The following is a 14,803-nucleotide window of genomic DNA, read 5'->3' as shown; positions in this document are numbered from 1 at the left end:
AAGTCCTCTTGCAGAGCAGGAAAGACTCAGACTGGCAAGAACAAGAATAGGACTTCCAAAAAGAACAAACACAACTTGTGACTTGCTCAGAGTGACTCAGGTGCTGGCTCGGCCCCCTGCATCACAGGTGATCCATCACCGACACCATCAGAGGCTGCCCGGCTGCCAGAGGTGGCCACCTTCCTGGCTGCCAGATCTTCCGTGCGCCATGAGGGAACTCTGCCCTTCTCATACTACTACAGTCTCCTGCTCTACCAACTGAGCTAGTCGAGGCTCTGCTATGCCCTTCTCCACGTCTGCTGATTTCGTATCCTGGCACAGGAAAAACCTTCAGAAAGGAAAACCAGGACTGGGTTGCCATGAGAGCCAACAACTACTGAGTGAGGACCTATCATGTGCAATGCAGTTCAGAGCTGATCCTGCTCCTGGCAATCGAGCTGTTCACCTCCCCCCAATGAGTGCTGAAATGGGTGGGAAAGACAGTGCATCAGGGGTCCTGGGGGTGGAGGCACTTTGTGGTCTGGGGCAATCTATGAAAATGTCATTCCCGAAACAGCAGTTCAGCTGAGCCTTGTACTAAGACTAAGAACACACATGGGAAAGCAAAGGACGTTTCCAAAGCAGGGAACAAGGCATATGAAAGCACAGAGGCAGAAATGCACGCGGCCTGTTGGCACAGATCAAGAATGAACATAAAGTACTAACTTTGGAATCTGCATTTCACATCTCCAATGTGATAAAAGGAACATATCCTACCCAGCTCACAAAAGTTAACAGGATTCACATGGCAAATAGATAATAGTTAGCTTTTCCCCAGATCTACATTCTAGAAAATGGTGTCTTACAAAAAAATACTTTTAATCAGTTGTCTTATTTCCCATCACTTTCTTTGTGGTTCATATGTAACCCCAACTTCCCACATCTCTTTAATCTGCTTCTGGAGTGGGAGATCTAGGTCGGTTATGGAGCTGGGTGAAATTCAATCATAGTCTTATTATTATAAAACACTGCTAAGTCCTGTAGGGGAAAACAGAAAAGGCTAAGAGGATTTCTATTTTCATGAAACTTTGGTAGGAAAGACAAAACATTGGCCCACGAAACTATTAAATAAAATGCTGTCTTATATTATAGGAAGATGAACCATAAACAATACTTTCATTTGAAGTTTATAGCTGGCACGGTCTACACAGGCATACGTAGATCATATGTCGATGTGACTCATGACTCACCTGAGGGCTGCCACCAACTGTTGCCCACTATGGGCACTGGATAAAAAAAGCATTGGACCTAGGAAGTGAGCTCTCGGCTTACCAGGAAATATGTGTGATGCCACATTTGTCCAGAGGAGGGCATCGTTTTCTAATGCTTCCATCTGGAAAGGGCACCTGTTCTTAGTTCCTCCATCTAGAGGGGACGTCTTTCTCTCATTAGCTCAAAAGCCCCTGAGAGGTGAGCTGGGGGTCCTGACCCTCCTTTCTCATATGGGTAGATATGGCTCTTGATGAAACACTTTGTAGATTACTCCACTTACTCAATCTTGGGGATAAAAAAATAAGCTAGAGAATAGATAGGGTGGCGTTAATGAACATTCATTATTTTGGACGTCATCATCAAATAAGCACCACCGTTACACCGTGAGTCACTGTACACACCTCAGTGGCATTCCAATGAGAGAGGTGGCTCAGCTTACCTCGTTCTCCTGGGGTCCCTGGCACGCCTGCATTTCCTGGGAAGCCTGGGGTCCCTGGGGGTCCTTGTTCGCCAGGGGTTCCAGGGGACCCTGGTCTGCCAGGCTCCCCAGGAGGCCCTTGGATGGTCCGAACTGATGAGGATTGGCTGGGAATATGGTTGAGGATGGCCGTGTACCTGGCCATGTGACCTGAGACACAAAGGGCAGAGACATCCTTCAACGAACTATCACACGCAGAAAGGGAAGACCGGCGGTATTATCTGTCAAGGCTCCGAAACATTCTGTTAGACAACCACAAGAGGAAAAGCACACCCCTCTGAAATATGTTGATTTCCAACTTAAAAATTATGACATTTTACTTTGGATGATATGAACAGCTGGATTGTATTCAAGGCGCATCTCAAGTGTTTGGAATTCCACAGCTCACATCAGCATCTCGGTAAACATCATGGGCAGAAGTCATAAATTTGATCTTCACCCCCAACATTTATCTGACCCCTAAACCCTCACCCAGCTGCCCCTTTTCTCTAGTAACACCCACCCCCCCCAACTTATTTGTCTTTTTTCCAACCCACAAAGCCTGCTCCACCCTCTTGCTCACAAATCCCCAGACAAGTGTTTTGTTTCAATTCGACTCTTCGTCGCCAAACCTTTTTGCAGGAACCTTTACTTGGGTCCCAGCTGCAGAAACTCCCACTAGCTTTATTTTTTTTTTAAATCTGGCTCCCTCCTCCCCCTAACTCAGTTGTGCCTGGTAGAATAAATTTTAATAATCAGAAGTATAGATTGGTAAAGTGCTTGATACCATAACACCTCAGTTTTCCAGCAACTTCAGAAGATTTTCCCACGAGTGAGTTTTCTAGATGAAAACTTATCCCTTTTCAAACATTCAGATCTAAATAAAGAATAGTAACCATTTCTAGAGGGACTATTTCTAAAATAAATTCAATGCCTTCTTAAACACAAGACCATGACCGCAACTGATGACTCGGGGGCCATCTGTAGGCATGTCCACGATTGTCTCAGTGGGGTTGACATTTCCACATCTGCTTTTCCAGGTTCTCCCCTTAACAAGAGGCCCTCCTTTGTCACTTCTGTAGCTGTCATCACTTTGGTCTCACACAGTTTCCCACGTCACCTTTCCTAGGGTAATTCTTCTGATCAGCTCTGGACTAAAAACCAGACAACTGAGCTTGTGAAGAATTATATGCTACCTGATGAATCAAGTTCTGAGGAGAAACCTAAGCAATGGAATAAGGAACCCAGAGGAACCCGAAGTAGCACGTGGGAAGAAGGTTGAGGTGCCAGCAACAGCCCCTGGGCAGGTTGGGTCTAGCTCAGCTGCGTGCAATCTTTTCTATTTCTTCTCTCCCAACTGCATCCACAGACAGGGCCTCCCTATTCTACAGGCTTCTTTCCGCTTCCTTGCGTCACTGCCTGCTGGCTTCCATTTCCTCGAAGTCATTCACAAGAATCTGAGAATTCCCAAGGGGAAAAAATGCAATTTCGAACTCTCAGTTTTTAGGGCATGTCTTAAATGATCATATATTTATATAAGATTTTTATTCTACAGTGGGATATGACAGCAACTATTGTGAAATCTGCCACATACTGTGGTCAGTGAGTCCTATCTGGATTTAACCCCTAGGATTCCTTAAAATAAGTCCCTGCTCATTAACACTGTATACTTGAAATGAGAAACCTACAAAATAATTCAAGGTACAGGTTAGCTTTGGATGTATTCCACTCAACGTTCAATTTAGATTTTATAATTTATTGTGTTTTTTAATATCCTGTTTTGGCATTAATCTCGAAGTTTCATTTAAAACTGGTCAATTCTCTCAGATACACACATTTAATTTGGGCAATATAATATAAATGAAATAAAGTTAAAATACAGGGAGCATTACTGTTCTGTCTGAAGATGACAGCTTTGTACATGGTTTGCACAAGTTATGTTTTAATGAAAACTCTCCCAAGGTGATATGCACCTTCACTCGATGCCCTCCCAAAGATGAGATCTGGGTTTATCTACTACAGATGGGATTTGGGAACTAGCCAATACACCTTCTTGGGACACTTATGGTTCTCCCAAACATTCCTAGGTTAAAAAAACGTAACCCTCCAAAGCTAGGGCAGTCACTCAGGTAATGAAGGTAGAGCAGTGTGCTCTCAGAGTAGGAGGCTTGACTGCAGAGCTAGGCCAGGAATGGCTGGGTTTGAATATTTCATCTCTACCCGGCCTTAGATCTTTCTGGAATTGAACAAATTACTGGCAAAGGGAAGAGCCCACACTAGTAACCCTCTGGTTAGATTACTGGGACAAAATGTCAATGGGCCTGGGGGAAACGCAAAATGGGTGGGTACGGAAGTGAATGAACACAAACCAGTAACTGAAATACTGTGCTGTTGGAAAGTTCAAGTTTAAAACGAAGTCATGGGGCATCACATCTGAAACTAATGATGTACTATGTGTTGGCTAATTGAATTTAAATTAAAAAAAGAAGAATGAAGCAAAGGACCTTGTCCTAACTGAAAGAAAGGGATTTTTTTTTTTAAAGCAGGTATTGATTTAAATCTAGTGAATTGATAGAAGTCAACACCATGAATCATCTGTTTGAAAGCAGCTTCTGATTCCTCAGTCTGACAACATTTAAGTGCTGAGTACTTGAGGGAAAAAAATCTATCCATTTGAAGACAGGGAAAGAATAAAAGAGCTGATTTGGGCAGTCGACTTAAATCTATATGGGCCCAAGGAAAGCTCTTGGACAGACGCCACAGAGGGTGGTCTGTAAGGACTTCTTACCTGGGCTAGTTATGGCCATCTGTGAGCCTACCTATCTGCACCAAGACAAAGCTTTCGTGATGTTTTCCCGAGTCACTAACTTCTGGGCATGGCAGAAGTCCCTTTGGACAAGGAACAGAGAAGGACATCGGAAACAGTAATGCACTTACTCTGGATGAGCTGTTCGCACACCTGACGTGCCACCGCTCGCACCATGGCTTGAGACTGCAGATCCCCCTGCGTGACAAGAAAGCATCCTCTGACTCTCGGCCATAAGCCCCGCCCCGTGGCAGGACTTCCGGCATGCAGAGCGGACTCAACCCACTGCTCCCACCTCATTGGCTCCCACAGCAGGTAGGACCGCCCCCCACAGTGCAGAGAAGGAGGAAGCAATTCGACACTCCACTCGTGGTGCAAGGTACCTGGGAACCTTTATTAAATGACACATAAGTATTTCTGGTCCCAGAGTCTAAAAAAATTTCGCAATTTTGACACAATCCCATATATATTGGATACCTCATTTATGGCTCTTTAGAACTTATAAAACGTAGCATTTTCTCAGGCAGTGGCTTATTTCATATTAGCAACAACCCCAAGGAAAGACGTTAAACCCATTTTATAGATGAAGAGAGTTAAACACGTTGCCCAAGGGTTCGCAGAGGTGACTGGATGAGCCCAAAGTCACTGTTGTTTCTACTATAGGTGACAGCACAATTATACGAGCAGCTGCACAATTTCTCAAGAGACAGAAGCTCCCAAAAATAAACTGATTTAAGTTCCCCCAGCCAGTTCCTTGACTCTGCGTCTGTCATCGGCTGCCGATATCGGCCCATCAGGGAAAACACAAGCCCCTTTTTACTACTTGGCATTTGTATAGAGCTTTTATTTTTATGAAGCTTTTTTATGTCTGTTATATAATTTTGTCATCAAATCCACTTTGGGGTTAGCGGAGTTTGATTCTCTCCATTTTATCCTTAAAGAAAGGGGCCTGAGGTCATCTAGCTGAACGGTAGCAGAGATGCAACTAGGAACCAGCTCTCCTGACTTCTAGCCCATGGGGGCGGGGGGTGGTGGTGGTGGCGTTTCCACCTGACAACGTGCCTACAGTCCAGTGGTTTGAGGAGAGAAGGAACCGAATTAGAGCAATGAACAGTCACAACAGTAATCAAGAGTCACGACAGTAAATGGTCATCCAGTATCAGGCTTATGCAAGGAAAGGTGTGCAGCCAGCTGGGCCTGGTACACAGAGCCAGAGGATACTCACTCTTTCTCCTCGCTCTCCCTTGGCTCCAGGGATACCCTGTAAAAAATTTAAATCGTCAAGTTACTTAGGACTCTGCCTTCGCTGGCCATAATGAGAGCGCGTCTTTTCTTATTTTATTAAGATGTTGTTCCTAGCTCTAGCAATTCTGCAGCAAAAATCCATACACAACAGGAATAAACGTACAGCAACCTGTAACCCCAGCAAACAGAAGGAGCTCTTTTAAACCTTTTACTCCCCCAGCCTTTTAATACGTAGACACAGTATGTTTTCACACAAAATTGAGATCATGCAGCAATGCTGCTTTGTGACATCATTTCACCGAATAGCTCATTCACATCTTTCCGCCCTAAACACCACTCCATGAATTGTACTCTACCGATGCTTCAGGATTTATTTTACAAGCCTCTGCTGAATAGCTAAATTGTTTCCATTTTTTTTTTTTTAGATTTTATTCGACAGAGATAGAGACAGCCAGCGAGAGAGGGAACACAAGCAGGGGGAGTGGGAGAGGAAGAAGCAGGCTCCCAGCGGAGGAGCCTGATGTGGGGCTCGATCCCATAACGCCGGGATCACGCCCTGAGTCGAAGGCAGACGCCTAACCGCTGTGCCACCCAGGCGCCCCAAATTGTTTCTATTTTTAAAAGACTATCTCTCAAAGGAAGTAAATGATCTTCCATCCTGAGGGTTCAGGTAAGAGATGAGATTTGTGGGAATCCCATAACCCGACTCTGCTTTCTGTCGGCATCACAGCACACAGTTCTTCTCTCCGATTTCTCCCTGATAACAGAAACTCATATTGATATGAATTCTCAGCTGAATTATTCTTTTGTTTTGTGGCTTAGCTACTCTTTGACCCGTAAGAAACTGTATTAATTCCGTAAAAATTTCTACTGAAAAAAATAATGGAGATTTCAAGTGTTTCTGTAATGAAATTGCACTAATAAGCAAAACATGTGTCTTCAGAGCATTTCATTTTTTGGTTTCAACTCTGAAGCAATGTAATAGATTCATGGAACAACATTTTTACAGCCTTTACCAGAAGGATAGCAAATAGCCTTTACAGATGGCATTTACCCACACCGTCAGACTGTTACCTGTTGTTACAATAAACTCAACAGGTCCCAACCAAGTATCTTCTCTAGAACCTCTGTTCAATTAACAGTCACCCAAATTCAAAATTCTGGTTTCACACCATTAGTGTGCAGGTAAATTGGCTTTCTGGAAAAATAAGATGCTCTGACTGGCAGTGTTAGCTGCTATTGGAGGTGTAAATCCATCTACTATGGTTGATTTCAAGCTACTAATGAGCTGTCACTGAAGATAGAGTTGAGAAAGGAAGAGAACACAAAACCTACTCTCCTGAGCAGGTGCAAACAGCTTGAACCCACCACTGGTTCTGTCTTTTCTCCTCCCTTCCCTTGTATCTTGTATATCTATTACACACACACACACACACATTCTTGCACTGCAGTCTCTCACAGCCATTCCTTCTGTTCCATGACCCAAGTGCTACCCTCACTGTCTCACATCAGGGCATTTGCAACTTTGTTCTAACTGACTTCCCTAACTAAAGGCCTCCCTTCCAGTTCATTCCTCACATAACCACAAGTCCTTCCTCAGATACCAACAGCATACAACTTAGAAAGCTCAGTGACTACTGAGTGAAGTGACAGTGGCTCTTCCTCTATTCAGAACCACTCAGAGATTCTTAAGACATCCACGTGACAAAGTTGGTTCTTCAGTTCAAAGTCTTTTGTTATTTCACTTCAGCCTCCCTATCTTCTACTTCTCAAAATTACACTTTTACTTTGCCATAGACCTGATCTACTCAGTGTATGAAATATTTGAAATGTGAGAAAAATATTAAAGTATTTATAAACATAAATCTTATAAATTAAGTATCAACAGTAGGAATATCCTAGTGCAGTACTTAGTTCAAATATCAGTTATATGACACTGTATTTTTTTATTGTCCAATGTACTTAGCGGCAGGTCAACTCATAGATGTCTCTTCTCTCTGTGTGGATGGTAATATCTCTGAAACTGGAAACCATAACTTATATTACTTCATATTTCTAAAACCACCTAGCCTGTTTCCCACATAAAAGATTTACTCAAACGTTCAACTAAGTCCAATATTAAATTGAAATAGTCATTATAAATCTAGGGCTGTTGTCTACTTCCTCTGACCTTGAGCTTCCTTTTGTTCTGATAATAAAGTGAGAAGAAAAATATTAACTGACTTCAACTAGAAGAATAAATCCACCCTTTAGTGTACCATAAGATAATTTTTCAAGATTACAAATGAGATCAATAATCAACAAAGCCCAAGAGAATGTTGTTGAAAAATAAACACACACTCATACACATAATAGTGGAAACTTAATACTGGGTATATAGATGTTCACTCTAAATTCTTCAAATTTTGTTCAATATTTTTCATACTGATATTTTGGGGAAAAATAGACGACATAGAATCTGTAAGCCACTTAAACTCTCTCAGCTTCTTTGTAAGATCAGGCCATTAAGTTAAATGGTCTCCGGGGTTCCTTACAAGGATAACGTATTAGCATCTCATAATGTCATCATTATCTGGAACGAGGTAGCCCCTGGAACAGAATTTATGAAAAATACAAAGCTGGACTGGCCAGGGGAGAATTTCCAACTCTACAAAGAAAGCATACCCTCTCTATAACTACTCTCAGCATGTAAGTTCCATAGGCAGTCTATGCCTAGCTCACAAACTCCTGTCTCCCCAGTTCCTAGGACTGTGCTTAGGCCAGAGTTGGTGTTCAAAGATACATTAACTGAATGAATGAATGGCTGAATTTTACTGCAAGTCTGGATGGCAGCTTCATTTTAACTGCCTTGACTGAAAAAAAATAAAGATATTTAAGACATTCTCAGGTCTTCTAGAGGATTAGAAAAAGAGTTGATGCTGTTAAAAGTGTCTAAGAGTTGATGCTGTTAAAAACTATCCAATTACCTCTACAAAAAGAGTTTGCAAAAGTAAGATTTACAAGGCATCCTTCCCTCCTAATTCTTTTGAGATATAGATGCACTGGTGTCTCCTCCTTGTGTCTTAAACTCCAGAAGTGGCCAAATCCCTAAAGATGCAGTAATGTCCCCTTGTAGGTCTAACTGCAGAAAAGAGCTACTTACGTTACCATGAAATAAATCTTTAGTGGAACCAGCTTTTCAAGCATTAGATGCAAAACAAAATCCAAAAATCAGCAAACAAAAATAAGAAAATATTCCACATTTTAAATATATTCAGAAACTATCTGTAAATACTAGCAGTTTAACTCTGAAGCTGCTTTTACCATGTTCCAAGCATTGTTCTCAGTGTATTAACCCATTTAACACTATCACAGCCCTATCAGATTAACTCATTTATTTAATCCTTATAAGACTCCTATAAAATAATCTAATTCATTCTTTGTAACAACCCTACAAGATGTTATTTCCACCTTACACATAAGAAAAGTGATTCACGAAGAGGTTAAATAACTCGCTCCCCATCACATAGTGAGAAAATAGAAATTTGGGATCAGAACCCAATTAGCTGGGCTCCAGAGCCCATGCTCTCCCCAACAAAGTGTGCTTTTAGCAAAGTGAACGAGAACACTCTTCAACAATTCTGCCAGCCAATATCTTCAAATCCATTTCCTAGCTAAACAATAATAAAAAAGCACTCATGAGTCCCTCCACTCTAACCCTAGCAACTCAGAACTCGGTGTTAACCTGAGTCATTTCTTAAAAACCATTTGATTTTGAATATTTTTTTTTCTGAACAAATACACTATTTGATGTCGCCATTGCTAGCTATCATTTATTAAATTGGCTTCCTTGAAATGTTTCAAACTTAGAAAAAGAAATTAGAGGGTGAGCCCAAGAGATAAGGAAAAACGCACAGCATCAGCCCCTTCTGGGATATAAGAATGGATGGATTTAATCCGGCCTGAAATTCCTCAAACTCAGCCCCACGACGCTGGTTGTTAAGTAGCCATAGGACACAGCTAGGTGGTCTCAGTGAAAGATCCGCTTAGTAGAATATCTGTACAGCAAGAAGTTATTTTTTTTATTCCAACATCTCTGACATCTTTCCTTTGATTTTTGCAAAGTAAAACAAAAACAAAATAAAAATTCCTGAGCAAGGGAAGGGCCATAACTCCACCAGAGTGTGCTTTGAGGGAAAACAGATTCCCTGTAGATGTGGGCAAGAAAAATGGCACATTTTCCTATAATTTTAGGAACCCTTGAAATGTAAAGAAAAGAAACTACAGTAGCTACATTCATAGATTCACAGAATTTTAATGCTGAGGAAGAGGAACAATCTCATCATGGTCCAAGTCCCACTTATTAAAGATGCCTGTTAACACAAATCAAAACATCCTAGCTCAGCTGTAAAGGTCTCCCATGTTAGACCATGGAGAGATGATCTTCTAAGAGTAATCTTCTAGTGCTCCCCTGCACATCAGCCTAACTAGAATGCAAGCATACCTTTACTCTTTCTTTCTTTTAACAAAGACCTATTAAAAGCCCTCTATGAAATGGAGCTGGGGTCTAGGAACAAAAACATGTGAGTACATGAGTATGATGTCATTTCTGCCCTTGAGGAATGGCTCATATCAATGGAGAGCTGGACGTGGTCTCAGCCTGAGGAAGTGAGGGGAGCCTCAAGCAGGAATTGAACAGTTTTAAAGAGAGACTAACTAGAAGCTCACCGGGTGGAGAAAGGAGGAGAAAAGAGCTCAGACCAATGGAAGGATGTCCTGAAGGCTAAACAAGTGTGGAACAGTATGGCATGTGCTGGGGGAGTGCTACATAATTTTAGGTGACTCAACTCCAAACGAAGGGACGGTGGGAGGCCAGTTGGAAGGGAAAGGAAGGGACCATCATGAAGGGTCATGTACACCTGGCTGAATATTTGGGACCCATCCTCTGGTTACAGGGATCCAGTGAGGACATTCAAGCCAGGGAATGACACATCAAAGATGTAGTAGGAGGATCACTCAACAGCTGGGGAATGGACAAGACCAGGGTGACAGCAGAGGCAAGGAGGCCAGTTAGGGCTTCCTGTGATAAACTCTGTGAGAAACGAAGAGGGGTCAGAATAAAATTGTGGCAGTGTCATGAAGTAGGAGAAAGAGTTGAAAAATACTAAAATGTATAAAAGATGGGGTGACTTATGTTTGCTTTATGTCTTACCACGAGCCCTATCAATGCCACCTTCCTGTCTTTGTGGGTGGAAATCACATCCCCCTTTCACGATCTGAGTGAAATGCTGCCTCGTTCAGGTGCTATTTTCCCCATCCCATCAGCTCAGGGGCTATCTCCCTCTCTGTCCCTCTGTCTGTCTGTCCCTCTCTGTCTCTCTGTCTGTCCCTGTCTCTCAGTGGGGCTTTCATGGCAACTTCATTGTCTTTCCCTTAAGGCATTTCTCACTTTCCTGACTTTTATTATACCTACTTACAGAAAAAACATTATTCTCTCTAGATTTTCCATGGATATGGAAAAATACCTTGGTCATCTTTTGTACCCCTAGGAACCCCATTCCTCCATGTTGCTGGTCCATATCATGGCTACCCAGTACATGTTTTTAAATGAATGAATTGGGAAACTGATGTCCTGAGAGCCTAGATAAATTGCTTAAGTGATGCAAGTGGCACAGCTAGGTAAGGTGACGGCAGGGCCACATCTAGAACCCAGGCATCCCGACTTCTAATGCAGTGCTCTTTAAATGCTGGAGTGGACCCATCTACTTGTGTTGATTTCAAGCTAAACGCATGGCCGCTTCGTCACCATCTGCTCCACTGCAGAGATGCACTGCATTTCAGCCTAGTCTCAAACCTCAGGTAGGAATGACGACTGCAGCAGCGGCAATGCACCTTCCACCCTGGGAAGTCGGTGGCTGACGGCAGAGTGCATGAAAGCACACGTTCCTGGCACTGCCCCAGGAAACACGTTGCTATTTTCAGTGGGGCAGTCTGTCTTTCTTGGTCTCTTTCCCTCCTGCCTTCCTAGACAGACATCCATGGGAAATCAATCAAGGCCTTAACACCAGGACACCGAGCCTGCTTTACCGGTCACGCCAGACTGGCGGCCAGCAGGCATCTGGCTGCTCACGTCCCAGAGCGCTAGGAAACATCTGGGCTGGACAGTTTGGAGAACAACTGGCTTTTGAGAGGATACCCAAAGCCTACAACTGGGGAAACCCCACCCAGGGGCTATACACTAAATGGCTTCTGTCTCTGATAAAAATGCCAGTGGCACAGGGCCCCCTCATGCCACCAGCAAGGGCCCTTTTCTGTTGATTTACAATCATTGAAGATAATATTATTAGTAAGCGCTTTATTTCTGGGAAAAAGTTTATCGGCATTTCGGTGTGCCCCATATTTAGAGTCTATTTGAGAGCTACAGGAGGCCAGGTGGATGAGCAGGGTGGGGTTCTACTTACCTAATGTGTTCTCCACCCCTCGTGCACCCCGTTTTCTTCCCCATAGGACCTCCCAGCCAGCTCTTTTTTCCCATTCCCTTCCTCATGGCTCAGGATCAGCCCAGCTCGGGGTAAGGGAAACTGGTTCCAGGAGGTGTCCGCAAGAGTGCCAAGGAATGAAAAGGGCGCTGGGGCACATCATTGTCTAGTCAAGTTAAAGCTTTCGTTTTTTCTTATTCCACCTCAGGAGGCCTCAAAGCTTCTGATATCCTAAAATCTCTCATGGCTTTCTTTCTTTCTTTCTTTTTTTTTTAAAGATTTTATTTATTTATTTGACAGAGATAGAGACAGCCAGTGAGAGAGGGAACACAAGCAGGGGGAGTGGGAGAGGAAGAAGCAGGCTCATAGCGGAGGAGCCTGATGTGGGGCTCGATCCCATAACACCGGGATCACGCCCTGAGCCGAAGGCAGACGCTTAACCGCTGTGCCACCCAGGCACCCCTCTCATGGCTTTCTGAGAAACAGGTTTTATATTCATGGTCTCTGACACTGCTTGAATGAGAAGCCCTTGCTCTCTGAGCCCTGTTGAAATATTCTGGAACTCTTGCTCCCAAAAGCACATTTTGGGAAATTGACTGAAGCCCGGTAGCAGAGATAATGTTTTCAAATCTCTTTTCTGGTGAGAAATAGCCTAGAGCCAGATGAATAGGAAAATTTGCAGTGAAAGAATGGTAAAGACGGGGTTAGCGTGTGTGTGTGTGTGTGTGTGTGTGTATGTGCGTGTACATGCATGAGTGCTTACATATGATCACATGTGTGAGTGTAGAGCATGTCTCCATGTGCATGACCATTCTCAGTAATATCGTTGTGTATTAAAAAAAAAGATGTGTGAAGATTAAGCAATAAAATCTTTTTCTGTGACCCATTATCAGCTGGATTTAAAAAGAGGAGATATAAAAGTGTTTTCAACAAGGACATCGTACTTGGAGTGAGTATACCACTTTGCAAAGTGACTACTGAGGACAGCATTCATTTGGGTGTGCAAATAGGGACGTGCTGGATAAAATCTGGAGGCATTGCCTATGTTCATATCTTAGGAAAGGACTCTGAGGATGAAATTTTATTGAAATGAGTTTTGAGAAGAAAAAGTAATATGGCTCTCTGGGTGGCAAGAGGGAGAGAGATGTCTTTCCAAACGAGAACCAATATTTCTGTTATGTTTTGTTCACTGTGATAGGCAGAAAACGCATTCCCTAGAGAGTGTCCATGCCCTCATCCCCAGAACCTGTGAATATAGCACCTTAAGTGGCAAAAGGGACTTTGCAAATGTGACTTAGTCAAGCATCTTGAGGTTATCTAGGGACACTATCGAGGATTACCCAGTGACCCAGATACAATCATATAGGTCCTTGAGCAAAGAACCTTTCTGGACTGTGTTCAGAGGGAAATGTGATTATGGAAGAATGGTCATAGAGATGAAACACTGCTGGCTTTGAAGATGGAAGTGGGCCATGAGCCAAGGAACATGGGAAGTCTTTGGATGCTAGAGAAGACAGGGAAATAGATTCTCTCCTCCTAGAAGCTCCAGAAAGGCAATTGCCAACACCTTGATTTTAACCCAGTGAGATCACGTCAGACTTCCGATCTGCGGAACTTAAGTTAATACATTTGTGTAGTTTTAAGCCACTGAGATTGCAGCAACGTGTTATGGCAGCCATAGAAATTTCACTCATTAACCTCTTCTACCCTCACCCTTCAAATTTCACTCTTCCACAAATTCTTCACTTGTTCGCAGTCATACAGACATTCTCCAGTTACCCTAGTGTATGGATACAGGCTCAGTATATCACAGATAATGTCAGAATGCTGACTGATACCTACACCTTGAAGAAACAACTTGAAAGTCACAGAAGACAAGAGATGTGGCTTTGGAGGCCATTTAATGCAACCACCTCAACTTATAGATGAGGAGACTGACCCAGATATGCTCATTTCTTTCTTCCCCATCCTATCTCTACCCCTCTCATTGATCACACTTAAACACCCAAAGAGATGAAAAGCACAAAAATGGGAGGTAATTGGTTCCATCCACTGGCTTTCACTTACATTTATTTGCTTATGTGCGAGTGTGTGTTTGATGGGAAATCCCATTATTCTCATAGAACTTAGAAAGAAAAATCTATTACCATTCTTACTCATACTTGAATTTCTCAACTTTATATTTTTTTACCCAGGAGACAGACCTAATTAACACATAGCTATCATGCCCAATCCCTGTAAAGATGACATTGAATATACTTAGACAAATACAGAATAGAAAACAATGGAAATATACATAAACAGAAGCTTAGCTGATTATTCCCTGTTGGGGCCATCTGTCTCTAGCCATGCCATATGCACAGTCTGATCTCAATCTTTCCCCCAGGAGCTTCTCTGGTTTCCATTATGGATGCCACCGAGTCCAGTACTGAATAAACATTTTTGTCCAACAGAGATGCTGGTAAATTTAAACACATAAACAAGCCAAGGATGCCTGGCTACTGCTGCATACTCACAGGTGGCCCCAGGGCACCTTGAGGTCCCATGCTTCCTGTGATCCCTGGGACTCCAGGGGCTCCAGGAATG

The 14,803-nt window shown here is 42.9% G+C and overlaps 1 protein-coding gene across 3 annotated transcripts in view; it reads right to left on the bottom strand.

Moving 5' to 3' along the window:
• Positions 1–14,803, bottom strand: part of COL14A1 (collagen type XIV alpha 1 chain) — a 207,997-nt gene that overhangs the window by 19,527 nt on the left and 173,667 nt on the right. For all 3 annotated transcript variants that reach the window (XM_040625803.1, XM_008689298.2, XM_040625802.1), the window contains exons 42-45: positions 14,734–14,803; positions 5,740–5,775; positions 4,646–4,712; positions 1,691–1,879 (exon numbers count right to left, since the gene is read on the bottom strand). The exon at positions 14,734–14,803 is cut by the window's right edge and continues 1 nt beyond it. In XM_040625803.1, the coding sequence (XP_040481737.1) occupies positions 1,691–1,879; positions 4,646–4,712; positions 5,740–5,775; positions 14,734–14,803 (362 nt within the window). The remainder of the gene's footprint in view (positions 1–1,690; positions 1,880–4,645; positions 4,713–5,739; positions 5,776–14,733) is intronic.

Source organism: Ursus maritimus, unplaced genomic scaffold, assembly GCF_017311325.1.
Source record: "Ursus maritimus isolate PB19 unplaced genomic scaffold, ASM1731132v1 scaffold_9, whole genome shotgun sequence".
Classification (NCBI taxonomy): domain Eukaryota; kingdom Metazoa; phylum Chordata; class Mammalia; order Carnivora; family Ursidae; genus Ursus; species Ursus maritimus.
Note: the sequence above shows the minus strand (reverse complement) of the source record. Positions and strands in the feature narration are given on the sequence as shown.